We start from the raw sequence: 19,335 nt of genomic DNA, 5'->3' as shown, positions 1-19,335 counted from the left end.
ATTCAGAAGGGACGTGAGCAGGATGCGTACAAACACCTCTGTGGTGACTGAATTCATTCTTATCGGCTTCTCCCACCTGGCCGAGCTCCAGAGCTTGATCTTCTCTTTCTTTCTCACTGTCTACCTGCTCACGGGGCTGGCAACCTCCTCATTGTGGTGCTGGTCTCAGTTGACGCTGCCCTCCAGACCCCCATGTACTTCTTCCTTCGAATCCTCTCAGCCCTGGAGATTGGCTACACGTCCGTCACCAGCCCCCTACTGCTTCACCACCTCCTCACGGGTCAGCGCCACATCCCTCGCTCTGGCTGTGCTCTCCAGATGCCACGGAGTGTTGCCTCCTGGCAGCCATGGCCTATGACCGCTATGCAGCCATCTGCAAATTCCTTCGCTTCCCCCTGCTGCTGAGCTATCGGCGTGCCTGTGTCTAGCTGGGTCAGCGTGGGGCTGTGGAGCAATGGTGGGCCTGGGCCACACCTCCTTCATCTTCTCCTTGCCCTTCTGTGGCCCCAATGCCATCCCACACTTCCTCTGTGAGATCCAGGCTGTCCTGCAGCTGGTATGAGGGGACACCTCACTCAATGAACAGCAGATTATCCTGGCCACTGCTTTCCTCATCCTCTGCCCCTTTGGCCTCATCCTGGGCTCCTATGGGAGTATCCTGGCTACTATCTTCTGGATCCCATCTGCTGCTGGCCGCCCCAAAGCCTTCTCCACCTGCTCCTCCCACCTGGTGTGGTCTCCCTCTTCTATGGCACTGCGATCTTTATCTACATCCGCCCTAAGGCCAGCTATGATCCCGTCACTGACCCTCTTGTCTCCCTCTTCTATGCTGTAGTCACCCCCATCCTCAATCCCATCATCTATAGCCTCCAGAACACTGATGTCAAGGCTGCTCTAAAGAGAACCATCCAGAAAATGGGGCTGGCAGAGGTTTGACAAAGGGTGACTGACGATGACTACCATTCCCATTCAGCCCCAAATCACCAAAGAGGAAGCATGGTTCTTATCTTGGGAGAGGGCAGCTTGTCAAGAAGACAATGTTGCCTTTAAAGAACTATTGGAGTCAAACACCTCTTCCAACTCCTGCAAGACACACACACACACACACACACACACACACACACACTATTCTGCCGTCTGTTGTAAGAAACAGGAAAAATTTAGGATGGAGGATCAACTTTACAAGCAGAGCAAGTTGACAGCTAGGGAAACGTTACAAAATGTCATCTTCACCAGACTATCAAGGTAATAAAATTTCCAGCAATAGTAATGATCCTTAAAGTTATTTGACATTTATATATCCTAGGTAAAGCATTTATTTTCTGGGTGGTACTGATAATTAGTACATTAGCACACATAATTATATCTAATTAAATCCATCACCAAGTAAAAAGAAAAGCCCTGAAGAAGTGAGGGCAGTGAAAAAAGTTTCAATAAAAGTAAGCTCTTATGGAAATCAGTATGACAGAGTGGTTAAGAGAATAGATTATAATGTCAGACTGTAATTTAAGGCCATAATTCTTTCAAGTGATTACCTGTGTGATAATAGGAGAATTACATAATCACTCTGAGCCTTAAGCTATTTATCCATAAATTTCGCATAATAATGGAGTCTGTTTCTTTGGGTTTTTTGAAGCTTGTTAAATAGCCAAGCTTAATATCGCACACAAAATAGTGCCTCTGTAAATGTTTTTATTACAGAGCCAGACAGATCAGTACAGAGGATAATATCCATCCCACATTGGGCGCCTTTGTTGGGGTAGAGAGGGTATTCTTGGAGTGTCAATGACCTCGGGAACCAAGACTCAAAAGAGAGTGGAGGAAGAAACTGCACACGCTACTGCCACCCGGCACAGACATAAACCAAAGACAGTCAGGCCACTGTAGAGTACATATAATGGCAAAGCACGGAAGAGTCAGACACACAGAACAAAGAAATGAGATGAGCTGAGACAATCAGAAAAGATGTCTCAGGGGGGCAGGTATTCACTAATCATTAAAAATATAATCCACACCCTTTTTCTTATACCCAACACTTTATTCAGTTTTACAAGCATTTACTGAAGGCTTTCCATATGCTCATTTTCCTGCTTGGCACTGTGGTGTAATACCAAGGAAATACAGGGTGGTGATTTTGCCCAGATGGTGCTTGCGAGCTGGTTGAGGAAATCATGCTCATTCCCATGAATGTTTCAGAGGACAACGCAAAGTAGAGAATATTCAAAACACTAGGTGAAGAGACAATAAACAGTTACTCCCTCGTCTCCTACCCCACAGAGGAATAGTATGGTCCTCCCTGGGGTCATGGAACTGTCTGGCTCCTTGACTTTTGAGGAATTCAACCCAGTCCCTAACATATTCCTACAGTCTATATACTTATCAATGAGTAAAATCTCAAAACTACTGTTCCTTATCACTTATTGAGACATCCTTTGACAGGGACAATATTTAGGAAGGGTTGGCTAGAAGACTGGTAATACAGCTTTTCTCCTGATATCTAAAATCTTATCTCCAGACTAAAGCAGACCAAGAGACAGCTGCACATCTAAAATGCATTATATCTCATCTCCTAGTCATCTCTAACTATCCTTCATAGAATTGTTCTTGCTAAATAGTGCTTTGGCATTCTACCATTGGTTTACGTTGGGGAAGACTACAAGAAGCAACATTATGAAACCCACAGAGGAAAAACTTCTCTCACATCTCAGTGCTAGGAATAACTGTACTTATGTAAGCAATAACATTTTTCCTAACAGCTTTATGAGAGTACAATTGATGTATAATAAACTGTATATATTTAAGTGTAAAATTTGATATGTTTTGGTGTATCATATACCTGTGAAACCATCACCACAGGCATGACATGAACATACTTAAGCCCCTCAAGTTTCCTCATGCCCTGTTGCAATTTCTCCCTTCCACCCCTCCATGCATTCCTCATTCCCAAGCAACCTCTGATCAGCTTTCTGTGGCTATAGATTATGTTGCTTTTTCTAGAGTTTTACATAAATGGAATCATAAAGTATGTACACTTTTTGTGACTTCTTTCATTCAGCACAATTATTTTGAGAGTCATCCATGTTGTGTGTATCAACAGCTCATTCCTTCTTATTGCTGATTGTTATTCCATTATATGGTCATATGACAATTTGTTTATCCATTAACCTATTGATGGAAATTTGGGTTGCTTTCAGTTTCTGGTTACTACAAGTAAAGCTGCTCTGAACATTTATGTGCAAGTCTTTGTATGCTTTTATTTCTCTTCGGTTAATATTAGGGTGTGGAATAGCTAGATCATATGGAAAGTGTTTGTTTAACTTTTTAAGAAACTACGTAATCACTTTGCCCTGTTTGCATGACAGCTAGTAAACTTAAAGCCAAATTTGTAACTCATTTCCAGGAAATGTACATTCCCTCACAGTGTACTTTTGAAATACTCGTCTGATATCTGACTTCACCTTATTTTTTCTAGTCTACAATTTTCTTTGTGCAGTCTACCTCATCCTTATTTTGTACATAATAGGTAAAGCTTGTTAAAGTTTTTCTGGAGCAAGATCTAGGGTCATGAGCATGCAAAAGACAGCAGATGGGATAGCTGAAAGGAAAAGCCTGGGTTAAGACTGAAGACCTGGGTGAACATCTCCCCTCAACTACTAAACTCTTGACCCGGTGCAGACTCCTTTCACCATCTCTCTGGTTTTCAACTTCATCATCAGTAAACAGTAGGGTTGAATCAAATGAGCTCTATGTCAAGTTCGAGCTCCATTATTCCATGCCTATTCCCCAAGGACTTTCTGCTTCTTGTGGCTGATTCTCACATAAAGAACCAAAAAGAAGATCATGGTGGGGACTTCCCTGGTGGTCCTGTGGTTGAGACTTCACCTTCCAATGCAGGGGGTGTGGGTTTGATCTCTGGTCGGCAAACTAAGATCCCACATGCCTCGGGGGCCAAAAAACCAAAACATAAAACAGAAGCAATATTGTAACAAATTCAATAAAGACTTTTAAAACAAAAAGGTCCACATCGAAAGATCATGGTGAATGCTCCCTCCCCACCATTGCTACCAAGGGATATTGAACTACACTAATCCTGGCCAAATATAAGTTTGTTCACTTGGTTCCCATGGCAAATACCACTCAAAATAGGCAGCAAGTTTCTAAATTCAGAACTATGACCCCAGATCTAAAAGAATTCAAGCAGACAGGTTTCTGTTTATTCACACAGAGATTTCTAGCAGAGAGCAGACATGCATGTACTCATCAGAAAAGAAGGAAAAGACATAGGGAGGAGCCAATTATTGGAGAGATCTCTGGATGGCCAATGTCCACCTTCACCCAAGGTTAAGGAAGCAAACCAAATGACACCTGCTCCCCAAATCCAGTGTGCCTTCTTCCCCGTCTTTCTGATGGATGCTCACCATATCTGGGTGCTGTTATCTAAGCAACCAGCGTCCCATCTAGAAAATATCATCTGAGGTTGCAGTATCTCACACAGGCCCTCAGCTCGGTGTCTGGGTGATATCTCCCAAAGAGGGGAAAGTCTCATCAGCATCTGTGGTGTTATTAGGAGGCAGTCCCAACATCGTGGTGGGTTTGCAAACCAGGCACATGCACTAAAAACATTAACACAATGGCCTGACAAGGTGCCTGAAATGCACTCTTAAAGACTCATAAAAGCCCTTCCCTTTGAATCACAGATAATTTTTTACTTCAGGAATTTCTGAAAAGGTGCATCACTTGCATCGTTTCTCATTTACAGCTTAAGATAGAGTTCTAGGAGCAAGATGCCTCAGGACTTGGAACCCAGACAGGTGGAGAAGCCAAAACAAAAAGGAAGCGTCCGGAAGGGTGGAAAGGTGGCCAAGTTCGACTTTGTCCATGTCCCAGTGTGCCCCAGTCAACAATAAGGCTTCTCTTGGGTAAGCCGGACCTCATCTGGGCTCTCCTTTCCCAGCACCTCTCTGAGCTTTTCCTGATGACCTAATGAGGCAACAGATAATTTTATAGCGCGCCCCCTTGTGGTCAGGGACATGGACCAGATTACCCCCACCTCTTCCACACAGTTTGTACAGACCGGAACACCCGGATCACCTTTGATTTGGAGTTGGGTGGGAACCTGCAGTGGTGGAGCTAAGAGCTCAAAACTATTGGCTTTTCATTACACTAGGACAGTGGTTCTCAAAATGCAGTCCCCCAACCAGCAGGAACGACATCTCTCAGGAACTTAGAAATGTAAATTCTCAGGTGCCTCCCAGACCTACTGACTCAGGAATTCCGTGGGTAAAACGCAGCTTAAAGACTAAAATTACTACCCTAGACCTTAGCTCAGGGGATAGTTGCTACGATATTTCAGGGTCAGGGCTTGCTCTCCAGAACACTGAAGATGCAGTTCTCCACCATGGCCACACGGTGGCACACACCGATCCTGACATCCTGACCTTTTTTTTTGATGACTGGTCATACTGGTGGAGGATGCTACTGAACCAGTCATTATTTTGTTTTATTTATTTAATAATTTATTAATTTATTTTTGGCTGCATTGGGTCTTCGTTGCAGTGTGCGGACTTATTGCAGTGGCTTCTCTGGTTACGGAGCAGGGGTTCTAGGTGCGTGGGCTTCAGTACTTGTGGCATGTGGGCTCAGTAGTTGTGGCTCACGGGCTCTAGAGTGCAAGCTCAGTAGTTGTGGTGCAGGGGCTTAGTTGCTCCGTGGCATGTGGGATCTTCCCCCACCAGGGATCGAACCAGTGTTCCCTGCACTGGCAGGCGGATTCTTAACCACTGCGCCACCAGGGAAGTCCCCATTCTGGCATTTTTAACTTAAGTGCACTGTATCTGCATCACTATAGGGAAAGGCCTCTGCCCAGAACTTGGTGGGCTCCTGAAAAGTTAAGGAGAATTAGAAAGTCAAAATGAAAGTATCTGTAAACAATTACTTTAAACCAGTTCCCAAGACTGCACAGGAAAGTGGGGTTGGTCCAAATAATTCATCTAGAAAGAGAAATGCTGGCTTCCACCAACCAGAAGCTTAAAAATAATTTTCTTCCAGTGAAAAGACACCTTATTGAAGGGAAAAGCTGGTGCACAAAAAAACATATGAGAAGCACCAACCTCCAGGAGGTGCATCCAGTGGAATTTGGTAATAACTTTCACCTCCAGAAAGTCTGATTTTCCAGTTGGGGGACTGAGCAAAGAATGGTATTTCCTCAACAAGGACCTACTGTATAGCACAGGGAACTCTGCTCAATGGTATGTAACAACCCAAATGGGAAAAGAATTTGAAAAAGAAGAGATACATGTATATGCAAAACTGAATCACTTTGCTGAAGACCTGAAACTGTCACAACATTGTTAATCAACTATACTCCAATATAAAATAAAAAGTTAAAAAAAGAAAAAAAGAACGGTATTTCCACCCTCACCGTATTACCTCTGACACCTCTTCAACCAGGAAACATGAAGTGCTGAGAAGAAGCTGGGCCATCAATAGTCTCCACCACCATCACCCTTGGGTTTGGCTTCCACCCCCAGTTTTGAGTTGTGTGAAAGACAAAAAGTGTTGTTTGGTTGGGGTTTTTTTGTTGTTTTTTTTTAATTTCTAGTCACCCAGACTCCCACCACATCCTGCCCTGATGTAAAACTTAGGCAGGAAATTCTACCAGTGAGGCAGAGTTCAACTGTAAAGAAAACACCATGCCCCATACCACCAACGTTCAGAACTTTGGCACACATCAACTGCAAAGCAAAGATTTGGGAGGAGGGAGGAGAGAGCAAGTTGATGATGGGCTGATGCAAATGAGGACACGAGCTGCAGGGCTCAGAAGGTCATTCTGGGGGGATGGAAACATGACAGGGGGACCTCTTCAAAAGGGGGCCACCTTCTCCTCCCTCTTTTAACATCTCCCATGAGGTAGACCAGGGGCTCCAATGAGTGACTAACAAATGGGAGTAAAAACCCTAGAAAATAAGTTGGATGAGAAAACTATACAGAGGTTTTACCCCCCCGCCCCCCCCCCCCCCCCCCCCGTACCGCCTGTCATTCTCCTGCTCCATGCCTTCTGCTCCCAGATCATTCCCCGGGGACCCGAGAACCCAGGGATCAGCTGTCTGGTGCTCTCTGGGATTTCCTACATTTCTGGGAGGCATGGCAGAGACTCTGAAGAGGAAGGAAGGACAGAGGCCTGCTTAAAAGCCCTACTTAGTCACCATGCAATCCCAGGGATTTGCCTGAGGGCCACTAGATCCCTGGAAATGCTGACCAAAGAAAATCAACTTGAGCTCTCCTACTTCACCCCCGTTTCTAGTAGGGCCCCAAATCTTCCCTTGACGATTCCCACTGAGAAAGGACGAAGCCGAGGTCTAGGCTCCTGGAAATGGGTCACCTCTGCTTAGCCCCAGGTAAGAGCTTCAGGCTTCGGTCCCTGGTCTGGACAGGCCGCAAAGTGTCACCCCCAGCCTCCTGTCCGCCCCATGCAGCTTCTGGTGCGGGATGAGGCTGGTCTTCTGCCTGAAGCTCCTGCCGCCCACACCGCAGCTTTAGGGCTTCTCGCCCAAGTGGACCCTGCGGTGCGCGAGCATCTGCTGAGGCTCTTGTCGCAGCCGTCCCCAGCCACCTGGACGCTCACCCGCGTGCGCCCTCCGGTGCGGGATGAGGTGCGAGCTCCGGCTGAAGCTCCGCGCGCAATCCCGCCACTTGCAGGGCTTCTCGCCCACGTGGACCCGCCCGTGCGGAACGAGGTTGGCGCGCTGGCTGAAACATTTAGTACAATCCCCGCCCTTGCAGGGCCTCTCGCCATTGTGGATGCGCCGGTTCTTGACCAGACACTGGGCAAGACAGAAACACCTGCGGCACTCTGCAACGGTAGGACTGCTCGCCCGTGTGGACGCGCTGGCGCACGAGTAGTCATGAGCTGCGGCCAAAGAGTTCCCCGCACAGCGCGCACCAGAAGGGAGGCTCTCCGTTGTGCCTGCCCAGGTGGTGCCTCGGGTCTGAGCTCCAGCTCAGGCGCTGATTGCACTATGGACACTGGAAAGGTTTCTCGTCCCTGGGGCTGCGCTGCTGGAGGTTCCATTTGGAGAGGTGGCTGAAGTCCTTGCCACACTGCAGGCACTGGTAAGGCTTGGGAGGGTCTGGAGCAGAAAAGGGTCTCCAGGGACAATCAATGGCAGTGCAGGGGATCAGTTGCTTGCCGTCTGAAGGGCACCAGTAGAGAACCTTGTCAGAAGGCTCCCCGGAGACCTCATCCCCACTGGGCAGAGCTGGGGAAAGGAGTCCCTGCCTCGCAGCCCTCCCTGGGCGGGGCAGGGGTTTCATGCATGTCACCTGTGGGAGAAAGCAGAAGCCAGGGTTAGAGATGGGTGGAAATGGACTGCAGTGTAAACCAGCAGATTGTGCCTTAGTACTGAGGCTAAGATTGACGCCTTGAGCAGATCGCTCAGTATCTCTAAGCCTTCTTCCTCATCTGTAAAATGAGAGAATCAAGACATACTTAACAGGTCTGTTAGTATGATTACAAAGCTACTTAATAAATATGTGCTGAATGGAGCACTTGAGAAAGTAAAAGGAATAAAAGATGCACACATTCAGGGTGTCCATGGTTACTTCAAACTCCATGATCTGGCTTCTCACCAGAAACTCAGACAATTCAAAAAGAAAACAAATATAAAGTTATTTCTACTTGGTTTTAGTAGGTTTAATTTCCTCATTCTGTTTGACTCATAATTATTTGGGAATTGGGGAGGGTGAGGTGAAGGGGAACTTCTAAAGTATCTGAGTGAGGCAGGCACTCAGCAAATACTCTTACCAACAACAACAAAAACAAAAAAATTAAAACCTGGACAAATTTGTCCAAAAGAACCATGCAAGAACTCCAGAAACTGACCAAATGCATCCAACAATTTGAGAAGTATTTATTCAAGAATACTTCCTAAACCTTAGCAAGAACCGTGGGTCTGTGTCATTTTAACCTGGAGCTGCTCCCATCACTTGCCCAGGTGTCTGGCCCCAAAATCCTGCCAAGGAAGGGGCAGGCCATGAAGATCAGCAGGGAAAGGGCTGACTTTATTTGGAGCAGAACAGAGAATATTCTGTGCCCAGGGAGTTGTCAAAATAACAGCAGTCTTAGTGGCCAATAATCAGGAAGACCATGTTCTCATCTAGCCTGAGATCTATATACTGATTGAGGACAGCAACAAACCTGCAGATCAGCCAGAAATTTAACAGGGAGATCTAGAGAACAAGACACCCAAAGTGGGCCTTGGTAAGATCCTACATGTCCCTCATGATCTGAAGGCTTCACACACACAAGGCTGCAGATAGGAGCAAGATACTCATCTGGGGCTGAACATGAGGCCTTGCAAACACAGAAAGTAAAAGCCAAGACAGATATACAAACTGCCTGAACTTTGAATGTGTTCTCCAAGCCACATAGAGCCATCAATCAAGGATGGAAGACTTAATGGCTCAAAGTGTTTAAGCACAACCTTTAACCAATTACTGGCTAACCAATAAGCTACATTGATCCCGGGAGATCTCTAAGAAACAAGTCTTAAAAATGAAAACAAAAATGTTAATACAGTGTGGCTAATAATGCAGGAAAAGAGAGCCCCAAGAATTAGTCCAGGCAAGTCACTAAACAAATAAACAATCAACAGCAAATGCCACCCTTGGGATCAGAATCCAGATTGGCATAATTATCTAAAATATCCAGTAATAAACAAAAGATTATGAGATATGCATAGAAAGAGGAAAGTGTGACCAGATATACAAGAAAATAACAGTCAGTAGAAACCGTCTCTTACGGACCCCAGATGTTAGATTATCACAAAAACTTCAAAGCAGCTGTTATAACTATGTTCAGAAAACTACAGAGAGTTAATGATACTATATTGTACATTTGAAAGTTAAGAGAGTAAAACAAAAGTTCTCCGCAGAAGGAAAATAATATGTAACCATGTGTGGTGATGGATGTTAACTAAATTTTGTAGTCATCATTTTGCAATATATACATGTATCAAACCATTACGTTGTACACCTAAAACTAATACAGTGTTATGTTAATTATACCTCAACCAAAAACAAATATTAAAAAATAAAATTTAACAAATAGAGAGAGTAACTAGGCTATGATAGGTATGAGCAGAAGGTCTTAGGGAAGCTCAAAGAAGGAACACCTAGTTCAGACTCTGGGCTGCCCTTGAGGAGAAACCTGGATTCCGAATGTGGAGCAGAATTCTGAGGGGTGAGTATGTGTCCCTCGGGAGAAGCAGAGGATGGGAGGCCTGGCACAGAGAGGAGTGGGGTCAGTCAATCACATAATGGACAACTACCCAGCACCTTGGGTAAGGCAGGGGAATGTGCCCGATGCTACAGGGAGACAGAGACACATAGTTGTCTGCTCCGGGTTCTTATAATCATCGCACTGATAAATGGAATGTTTATAAACGGAATATTTCCTGCCATATCAGTAAACAAAGGATGTCACAGTCGTCAACGATTGCAGCCCTCCAACGTGAGCCAGTGAGCCCTGAGGAAACTCAGGGCTGAAAAGAATACCCGCCATCTAGCAGCTGTCAGACTGCAGCCACTCCCTGCGGTGAGCGCTGAGGAAACTCAGGGTGTGAAAACACAGGATACTGGCCCCAGATGGCTGAGGTGCATATCAAAGGAATGATTTCAGTGAGCCCAGACTCTTGCATCTTCCCCTGCACAGAAAAGCACTAAATGTCTTAACTTGAGATAGCTGGTTTTCTTTAATTAACAATAATCTTTTGATGTTCAGACTACCTGCCCTTTGCTTTACAAAACTCCTATATAACCTGGCTCCCCCACCCCTCGCCTCCTCGGAGCAGTTTCTAAGAGTTATGCGAAACGCTGTCTCCCAGGCTGCAGTCTTCATTTTGCCCCAAATAAAACCTAACTAGTGGGATTTCCATGGTGGCGCAGTGGTTGAGAATCTGCCTGCCAATACAGGGCACACAGGTTCGAGCCCTGGTCTGGGAAGATCCCACAAGCTGCGGAGCAACTGGGCCCGTGAGCCACAACTACTGAGCCTGCGCGTCTGGAGCCTGTGCTCCGCAACAAGAGGCCGCGACAGTGAGAGGCCCGCGCACCGCGATGAAGAGTGGCCCTCGCTTGCCGCAACTGGAGAAAGCCCTTGCACAGAAACAAAGACCCAACACAGCCAAAAATAAATAAATAAATAAAAACTAAAAAAAAAACCTTAACTAGCAACTTTCACGTTGCGCATTTTTTTTAAGTCCTCACCACACACACCCCTCCAGTGGAGCAGCATTTATAAAATGCCACTTAGCAACTGAGGAAATGCAAACAGCACCTGCTACTCCATCTTGCTGCCTGCTTCCCAGATTAGCACCTTTGGCAGCTGCACAGATGTAACCACATCCAGAGAGCTGCTTACCCATGGGAAAATCTAGGTCAAAGTCCTTCAGGATGTACTGTGCACAGGAAATTCAAGAAAAGAGAAATGGATTTGACTGGGAGGCAAGCCCTTCAACTTCTGAAGTAGAATCTTGGGGACTTTTAGGCTCAGTCAAACTATGTCACCTCTCCTCTCAATTGATGGTTCTTACAGCCTAGGATTTTACTTGGAAATTAGAAATCCACTGTAAATCTCCTTTAAATAAGTAAAGGAACAAATATGTGAAAATAATAACACATTAATTCTGAAATAGGGCCTAGAGAAAAACCCTAGAGTTAAAAAGACTTAGGCGGATACTGTTGCAGGAAGTTGAAACGTGTTGAGATAAGAGATGTTCAGAAATGCTGGGGGGAAAAAAAAAACCTTGGGCTGATGTGGTGAGTTTGCTTTAAAAATAGAGATAAACCACATTTCAAAGGCAAATAGAAACTACTTTGCGATTTTTTACTATTTTGTCTTATTCATACCTTGGGCTATCTTCCAGTTGTTCCCTTCCATTAGCATGAAGAATGGGAAAGTGGCTCCATTTACTACATGAATATGTATAATTTGGTTTTGAGTTCCTCTAAACCTATCCATGAGCTATGGGACTCCCAAACGAACAAACAGAAAAAATGAGACACAAACACACATATAACTATACAATTATAAACATGTATATACACCGAGAGACATGCATATACAGATGAACTCTGTGAGGAAGGATGAGATACTCAGAGTTCTCTCAGTAGGCTAGCGGGCAATGATAAGGCTAGGTTATGGTCTGTGTACGTTTTTAGCTATTTAAAAATAAAAAGTCATCAAATGCATGACCTTCTCTTCCTTAGCATGAGGCACAAATACATGCACAAAAAGATTCATGTATACACACATACTATAAAGGAGGATAATCTATATTCACTGTTCACTCAACGTGATCTCAGATGTGTGACAAGTCAGTGAGCCTGCCACACTCCTGCCAGTGACCCATGGGAGCCAAGAAGTGCTGAAGACACCAGAGTGTACCCGCTCCGTCCCCAAGTCTCATCACCACATCACCTGTCAATGACAACATCAGGCCTCTCTGGTTCCATATTCTAACAATAGAAAGAACTTTTCCCACATTTCTTCCAACACTCAATCCAAGCTAACATATGTGGGCTTTAAAAAATCTCCAAAATGTCAAAAAATATATAGTGTTTGGAATATAACAACCAGATGGCCCCAAGCTTAACTGAGCATCAAAATATTACTGGCCACCGTTGTCAAAAAAAATTAAAAATCCAAGAGCTGATCTTAGTAGACACTTTGTTTCAAAGAACCTCAGAAATTGACTGTGGTTCCACTGTACCCTCCTGTCACTCTGACATTCTCATTTTTAGAGACATTTTGGGCTACATTAAAAAGACAGACATTGTCTCTAGACCTATATTGAACTAACTTTTTAAAAGGTCTGTAAGGAATACTCCAAAATGTAGAAAGAAGTTGTATCTGGGTAGTGGGATGGTTTTTAACTTCTTACACTTTTTGTATTTGCAATTCTTATACAATGAACAGGCATCACATTTGTATCAGAAAAAAAAAAAAAAAATCAGTGCATCTCCCTTACACCCCTGGAACAAATCTAACTTCATACTCCAAATATCTTTCTCAAGACACGCTGATAGAGCTGAGCAAGTGCACAGCTCCAGCACACAGTAATGTCCATAAATTCCTGCTGCCTGAGCAGATCAAGAATTAGAATACAATAAGATCTGGATGGTAGAACTGTGAAGTACTGACAGATGAATCTCTTTTAAAGGACTCAGAGATAGTGAAACTGAATCCGGCCTCTGTACACGGACACAGAATTAAATCTCGAGGCAAAACAAAAACAAAAACAAAAACAAACAAACAAACAAAATCTCGAGGCAGAGTTTTGGGTGAAGTAGAAAAGAAATATTGCTTTGCCAGGCAAAGGGAGTCACAGCAGGCTAATGCCCTCAAAACTGTGTGTCCCAACCTGGAGGGCATAGTGGGGAGCTTTATAGTAATGGTTCAAAGAGGGCGTGATGAGTTCGTGGACCTTCTTCTGATTGGTTGGTGGTGAGGTAAGTGGGAGTCAGCATCAACTTTCTGGTTCCAGCTGGTCTGGGATCTACGTGCTTGTGGGCAGCGTACCGTGTTAACCATTAACCTCTCCCACCTGGTGGGGGCTTCAGTATCTGCAAAACAGCTCAAAGATATTGTTGTGTGGATCCCTTGAGGGAGAACCAGGACCTTGCCCCAGGGCTGCATTATTCCTCCCTTGTCTCCGCATCCCTTCCCTTCCCTGATTAACAACTGTTTGAACCTACCCGTTGGAACTCAGAGAAGGTTGTGGAGGCTGAATGAAACCTATTTCCTGTAATCAAAGAAATGGGGGACACAGGAGGGCTTTTGTGCCCAGGAGCCCCACAGGGTCCTGCTCGGTATCAATAGCTATAAGTTGCATATAAACCCAGCAGATGAGAAGCCACATGGGCAGTGTCATCTACAAATTGGCACTTGCCATCTACCTCTACAAGGATTAAATCAGGTGCCACTGCAGCTGCTGACCTTCAACACTCCCTGAAAGGAATTCAGGGTGGAGATCAGGAATGAGGCACCCTGTGCTCTGAGAAAAACTGGCAGAACAGGTAGATATTTTCAGGAGCTGATTTTATGAGCCCAATTCTTGCATCTCCTCATATCTAGAAAAGCACTAAATTCCTTCATGGTGACGTCTGCTCCTCATGACTTGCAGTAACCCTCACGAGAACTTCTGCAAAAATATGTGCTTGATTGCATGTATTCCCTCTTCACCAAAATCACATATATATTGACCTTCCCCCCCAAACTCCTCTTTGGAGCAGTTTCTCAGAGCTATCTGAAATGCTGTCTCCCGGGCTGCAGTCCTCATTTTGCCCCAAATAAAACTTAACTCACAACTCTCATGTTGTGCATTTTTTTTAAGTTGACAGCAGCATAAGGCACTGATGCAGAGTGACAATTCCAGGGTGAGGAGGTCTACGTGGCAAACGCCTTTGAGAGCAGGGACCAATGGTGGGAGCAGCAAAAGGCAAAAGACTGTGCTTGGCAAAGTTGAATTTCCAAAAAAAAAAAAAGAAATTAGCAAATGGATGTGTAGACTGGTAAGAGAATATATGACTATGGAAGAGAAAGTAAAGAGTAAATTTGATTTCCCTCTCACACAATCCCTTCTCCAAATATTGAAACCCTCCCTTCTGCTCAGTTACTATACCTTGGATGCAGCCCTCTCACCTGCAAGAAAGGTTGGAATCAGCCCCAGATCAGGAGGTCTTGGGACATCGAGAATCTATGGTTCCTCACGTTGCTCCAGCTGTGAGGTCAGCTCAGTTTTAGGAAACAAGAATTCTATTGGATCAATCGGAAGATCAAAAATTCCTTACTGAGCTATGTACAGCTACTATGCCCTACGTTCTCTGTACCTTGACACTCTAAAAAACAAAATTCAAATAGTCCTTATTCAATTTGTCTAACCTTGGCTTTTGAGCTACTGCCCCTCCACCAACTTAGGTTCACCTCTCATATGTCCTACTTATATGTGGTCCCATTTCACTCTCTAAATTCTAGAATGGCTGCCGCTGGACCACAATGTCCTGGGTGTTGAGGCTAGCTGCAACGGTAGGCTTGGGCCATGTCGTTCATTCAACATGTCTAACACCAACTTCTGTACCCACCTCCACCGTCTCATGTTACCCTAACCTAACCAGGCAGACTAGTCTATTTACCAGTGTCCAGTAAGTCCACCTCCCTTTGAGTCTTTGCTATCCCCTTCTTCCCACCTGGAATACCTTCTCTGCTTCTCCCCTCTCCATAGTTTATTTTTCCTACCCATCTTTCAAGTTCCACCTTGCTTCCCATGAAGCCATCCTTGACGATCCCACGCCGCATAACACTTATTCTCTAGACCAGTGCTTCTCAGACTATCTGTGGTGAAGGACCAGAGGTTTTGTTTTGCTTTGTTCTTTCGGTCAATGAGATGGGCCCACTGGCCACATGCTTGGATACTGTGGCAATGTCAAATTGCTATAAAAGTTTCTAAATGCTTTCTCTCAATGTATGTACTTATCCCATCACAAACTGATAACAGTTCACAGACTGGCACTGGTCCAATCAAATGCACAACGCTCTAAAACACTCATTTGACACTGAGCACATTCGACCTTCTTTGTTTAACGGGTGGTTTTTCTCTTGTCATGACAACAGGAAGGTAACAGCCAAGTGGGCATGGGCCTTGTCTTATTTCTCTGTGAACGCCCCACCCCAAACTGTAAGGTGTGGGGATGACTGATGGCAAACCCTGTCGACTAAAAAAATATATTCACAACGTAAAAGTTGAGAGTTATGTTTTATTCGGTGGAAATTTTTAGGACGTCAAGCCCGGGAGGCAGCATCTCAAGTAACCCTGAGAAAACTGCTCCAAGGAGGCGAAGGGAGAACTAGGATCTATAGGAGTTTTGCAACAAAGAGCAGGTAGTAGGAACAAAAGAGTATTGTTAATTTTTTTAAAAACTGGATATGTCAAGTTAAGGAATTCAGCATTTTTCTATGTATGGGAAGAGGCAAGAGTCTGGGCTCACTGAAATCATTCCTTTGATATGCACCTCAGCTCTCTGGGGCCAGTATCCTGTGTTTTCACGTCCTGACTTTCCTCAGGGCTTACCAGCTCACCGTTGGCGTAGCCGCATGGCTGCAATCGCTGATGACTGTGACATCCTTCGTTTACTGATGTGACAGGCAACATTCCATTTCTCAGCCCATAGAGGATTGAGGGGGAAGTTTGGGATTTGAAATAAAGGAAAATGTGATGGAAATAAACTAGATCCTTCTATTATAACCTTGATATCAATATAAGAAAGAAAATACTGGACTGGTAAACCAAGGAACTGATTGAAGTTGTTATGGCTCTGAGCTTCCTTGTGCCACACAACCTCAGTCTCCTCACAGCACCCACTAAAAGTCATGCCCATAAAGGGAATGAGAATACCACCTGAGGACTGACCCAGAAATCTCCATCTCCCTAACCAGGATCATGTCTCCCATTCCCAGGCCTTTTTATTTTACACAGCCCATTGGTATAGCTAGATTTCTCATCACATCTCATTGTACTATTTAGGAAATAAAAATGTTTTGTAATAAAAACGTAATGGAGAGAAAGGAATGTTATATGCATTTGGGGGAGAGTAGAGGTTGAGTCTAGACTTAAAAGAGCCTAGATTTCTAGAAAGAGTTATATGGAGCTATCACTCACGTTCTAAGTGCCCCATATAAATACCTTCAGTTTCCAGAAAGTTCTTTGAGAGTAATACTGGCCAAAAACATACTGCATTTTCAGATCACTCCAACATCAATCAGTACCCCATTGGGGGTCAGAATTGGTGGGGAGGCTCTCACTGAATAGTACTGAAAATCATGTACTGCTAATGAAGAAGAATTCTGAAAAAGTGAAGAGATAGGAAGTCTCACTCACAGAAGTAAGATATCTGTAGTTCTGCTACATAACATCCCTGCAGAGGGCCCTCTGTGCAGAGTCCAGACACCCCGACTCTTCCTGGCACAAATGCACGGGCACCTCCTCAAATGACAGCAGCACCTGGAATGGCATGACAGCCCAAGGATGAGACCCATAAGAGGCTGAAAGACAAGAAGGGACATTCAAACATGAAGGGGAAGCAGGACACAAAGACTCAGAGAGGAGGATGGCATGAGGAGCAGATAAAGGCAGAGTGACCTGAAGAGAAAATGGTCCCAAATGAATTAAATGGCCGGCACTCTTTAATAAACAGAATCACAGCATCATAGAGTCATTAGGGCATTTGAGCAGAAAAATGGGCTCATCTGGTCCAATCCCATCGTTTGGAAGATGAGAAAACACAGGCATAGAGTGATTTAAATGTGCCCAAGGTCACATAGCTACCTAGTGGCAGAGCCAGAATTAGAACTTAGGTCTCCTTTGGCCCAGCCAAGTTCTCTGGCCATTGTGCTCTTGTCCCTACATACGTGCTGAATGAACAAAAATGAATGAATCCTTCTCGCCTGGTTTCATCGTAAGACTTCAGTCAAAGCTGTGGTTCAGAGAAAACTGAAAGGGTCAGGCTTGTGAGATGGAGCAAAGGGAAAGAGATGGCTGAGTACTGGCCCAAAGAGCAAAAAGGGAAAGGAACACACACACACACACACACACACACACACACACAGTCACCACAGAGGTAGGAAAGAGGAAGAGGTGAAAGCAAAGATACAAGGGGGAAGGCAAGAGGCCGCATTCTCCCCTGAGCCCTACTTGCAGAGGACATGGATGCCGTGGTCAGTCTGTGGAGGACAAACACAGGGTAGTTGATTTGAACCTGACCCCTGAGAGCTACCTCCCCTCTCACATCCTGCTCTTCTCCTGGCCCTCTTTGTCACCTCCCACCCTGCCTTTCGCTAAGGCTTTCTCTTCCCAGCCTCTCCCCCCTGACTCTCCCTCCCTTCCTTAACTTCCCAAGCCCTAGAGGGCCCACCCTCTAAAAGTGTGCCCCTGGCCCTGGCGGCGCCTGCTACCGGAAGAAGCCTCCTTCCCTCACTCTGCAGAAGGAAGTAGGAGGTGACTGGGGAGGGAGAAGGAGCCGCGCAGGCAGGGTGAAGCGCTGCCGGAGAAAGAGGAGAACGACGACAAAAGCCCAGAGGAAAACTCACCGGCCCACAGGGAAACTGGTGCCTGGGCTCCCTGGGCAGCCTGTTTTCCGAGCTAAAGGGCAGACCGCTCCCCCGCGCATCTCCCTTCCCCAGCCTGCACTCAGGACTCCCACCAGCAGATGGCTCCCGGGTCCCCCAGCCTGACCTCCTCCCTGGGCTCTCCGGGGTTCACAGATCCGGGCCCCAGGGAGGCACCGGAGAGCCTGACGGGAGAGGATCTCGCTTGGGGGCCGGAAGGAGACGTAGGAAGCAGGACTGGTTGATGAATAGAGACAAAGGCTTCAGCTCAGTCCGGAAACGCGAGTGGGTGCTCATCCAGGTCGCTGTCAGCCTCTCCGCCTCCCTACGGTGTGTGCGCTCATTGGCCTTAACTCTTCCCTGTCAGGGTCAACTAGGAAAGAGTGAGGAGAGGAACGTGGGAGAAACTCAGGCGCCATGGGGCTGAGACACAGGGGCCTTGGTTCCTCCGGAGATGTAAGGGGAAAGAGGAGAAGGAGCTGACCTGGCTTGCAGCTCGGAAGAATCCCGGATTGGTCCTCTGAGAACGGAGAAAAACAGGAAGTGGGATCTAGTTGCAGACTTTGGGCTTCAAAGATGCCACCCACTCCTCTATTCACCCTCCTTTCTTCTGCCTTTCAAGTCTGCAGGTAATTGTCAAGGCCCCACAGTGTCCCTTATGCAAAACATTCTCCGTGATCTGGTAAAGGCTCTTTGCCTTCCTCCTCCACTCAGCATCTCTTTTCTATTCTCCTCATTCTCCCTCACTCTCACCCAACCCCAGACCCACTCCAGCTCTCCCCCGGGAGCCTCCCTTCCCTCTCTCCCTCCTCATCACCCTGAAGGGATATGCAACATTATCAATATGCCTATCCACCAAAACTGCTCACAGATGTCAAATGAGTTGTTCAAGATCGGGCTTCATGGCCAGAATCTAATACACTCTTTCCACTTTGTCACTAGAGGGGTAGAAATAGATATAGATGATTGATAGATACATACATGCAAACATACATACATAGACAGACTCCAGGGATTCTAAGGAAGCATTTGATGCAATCATTCTATACACACCACTCTTTCCTTTAAAAAAAAGATAAAAATACAGAAAATTCATTCTGTTTCTTGAAATGTCACCTTTAATGCTTTGTAAGAAAACTAAAGTAACCTGGATATCAAAGAAGGGGACAACAGTA

At 45.5% G+C, this 19,335-nt stretch overlaps 1 protein-coding gene and 1 pseudogene across 1 annotated transcript; one reads left to right on the top strand and one right to left on the bottom strand.

The window, feature by feature from the left end:
• The first annotated feature begins 22 nt into the window (after positions 1-22).
• On the top strand, positions 23-936 carry LOC137774225 (olfactory receptor 10C1-like; annotated as a pseudogene).
• Positions 937-7,048: 6,112 nt separating this feature from the next.
• Positions 7,049-18,265, bottom strand: LOC137773685 (zinc finger protein 500-like). The gene is made up of 2 exons (XM_068558544.1): positions 18,143-18,265; positions 7,049-8,322 (listed from the first exon to the last, which is right to left on the bottom strand). Exon 2 carries the CDS (start codon positions 8,311-8,313, stop codon positions 8,017-8,019), a length of 297 nt encoding a protein of 98 aa, XP_068414645.1. The 5' UTR covers positions 8,314-8,322; positions 18,143-18,265; the 3' UTR covers positions 7,049-8,016.
• Between the last annotated feature and the right edge of the window lie 1,070 nt (positions 18,266-19,335).

The sequence above is a fragment of the Eschrichtius robustus genome, chromosome 12, assembly GCF_028021215.1.
Source record: "Eschrichtius robustus isolate mEscRob2 chromosome 12, mEscRob2.pri, whole genome shotgun sequence".
NCBI lineage: Eukaryota > Metazoa > Chordata > Mammalia > Artiodactyla > Eschrichtiidae > Eschrichtius > Eschrichtius robustus.
Note: the sequence above shows the minus strand (reverse complement) of the source record. Positions and strands in the feature narration are given on the sequence as shown.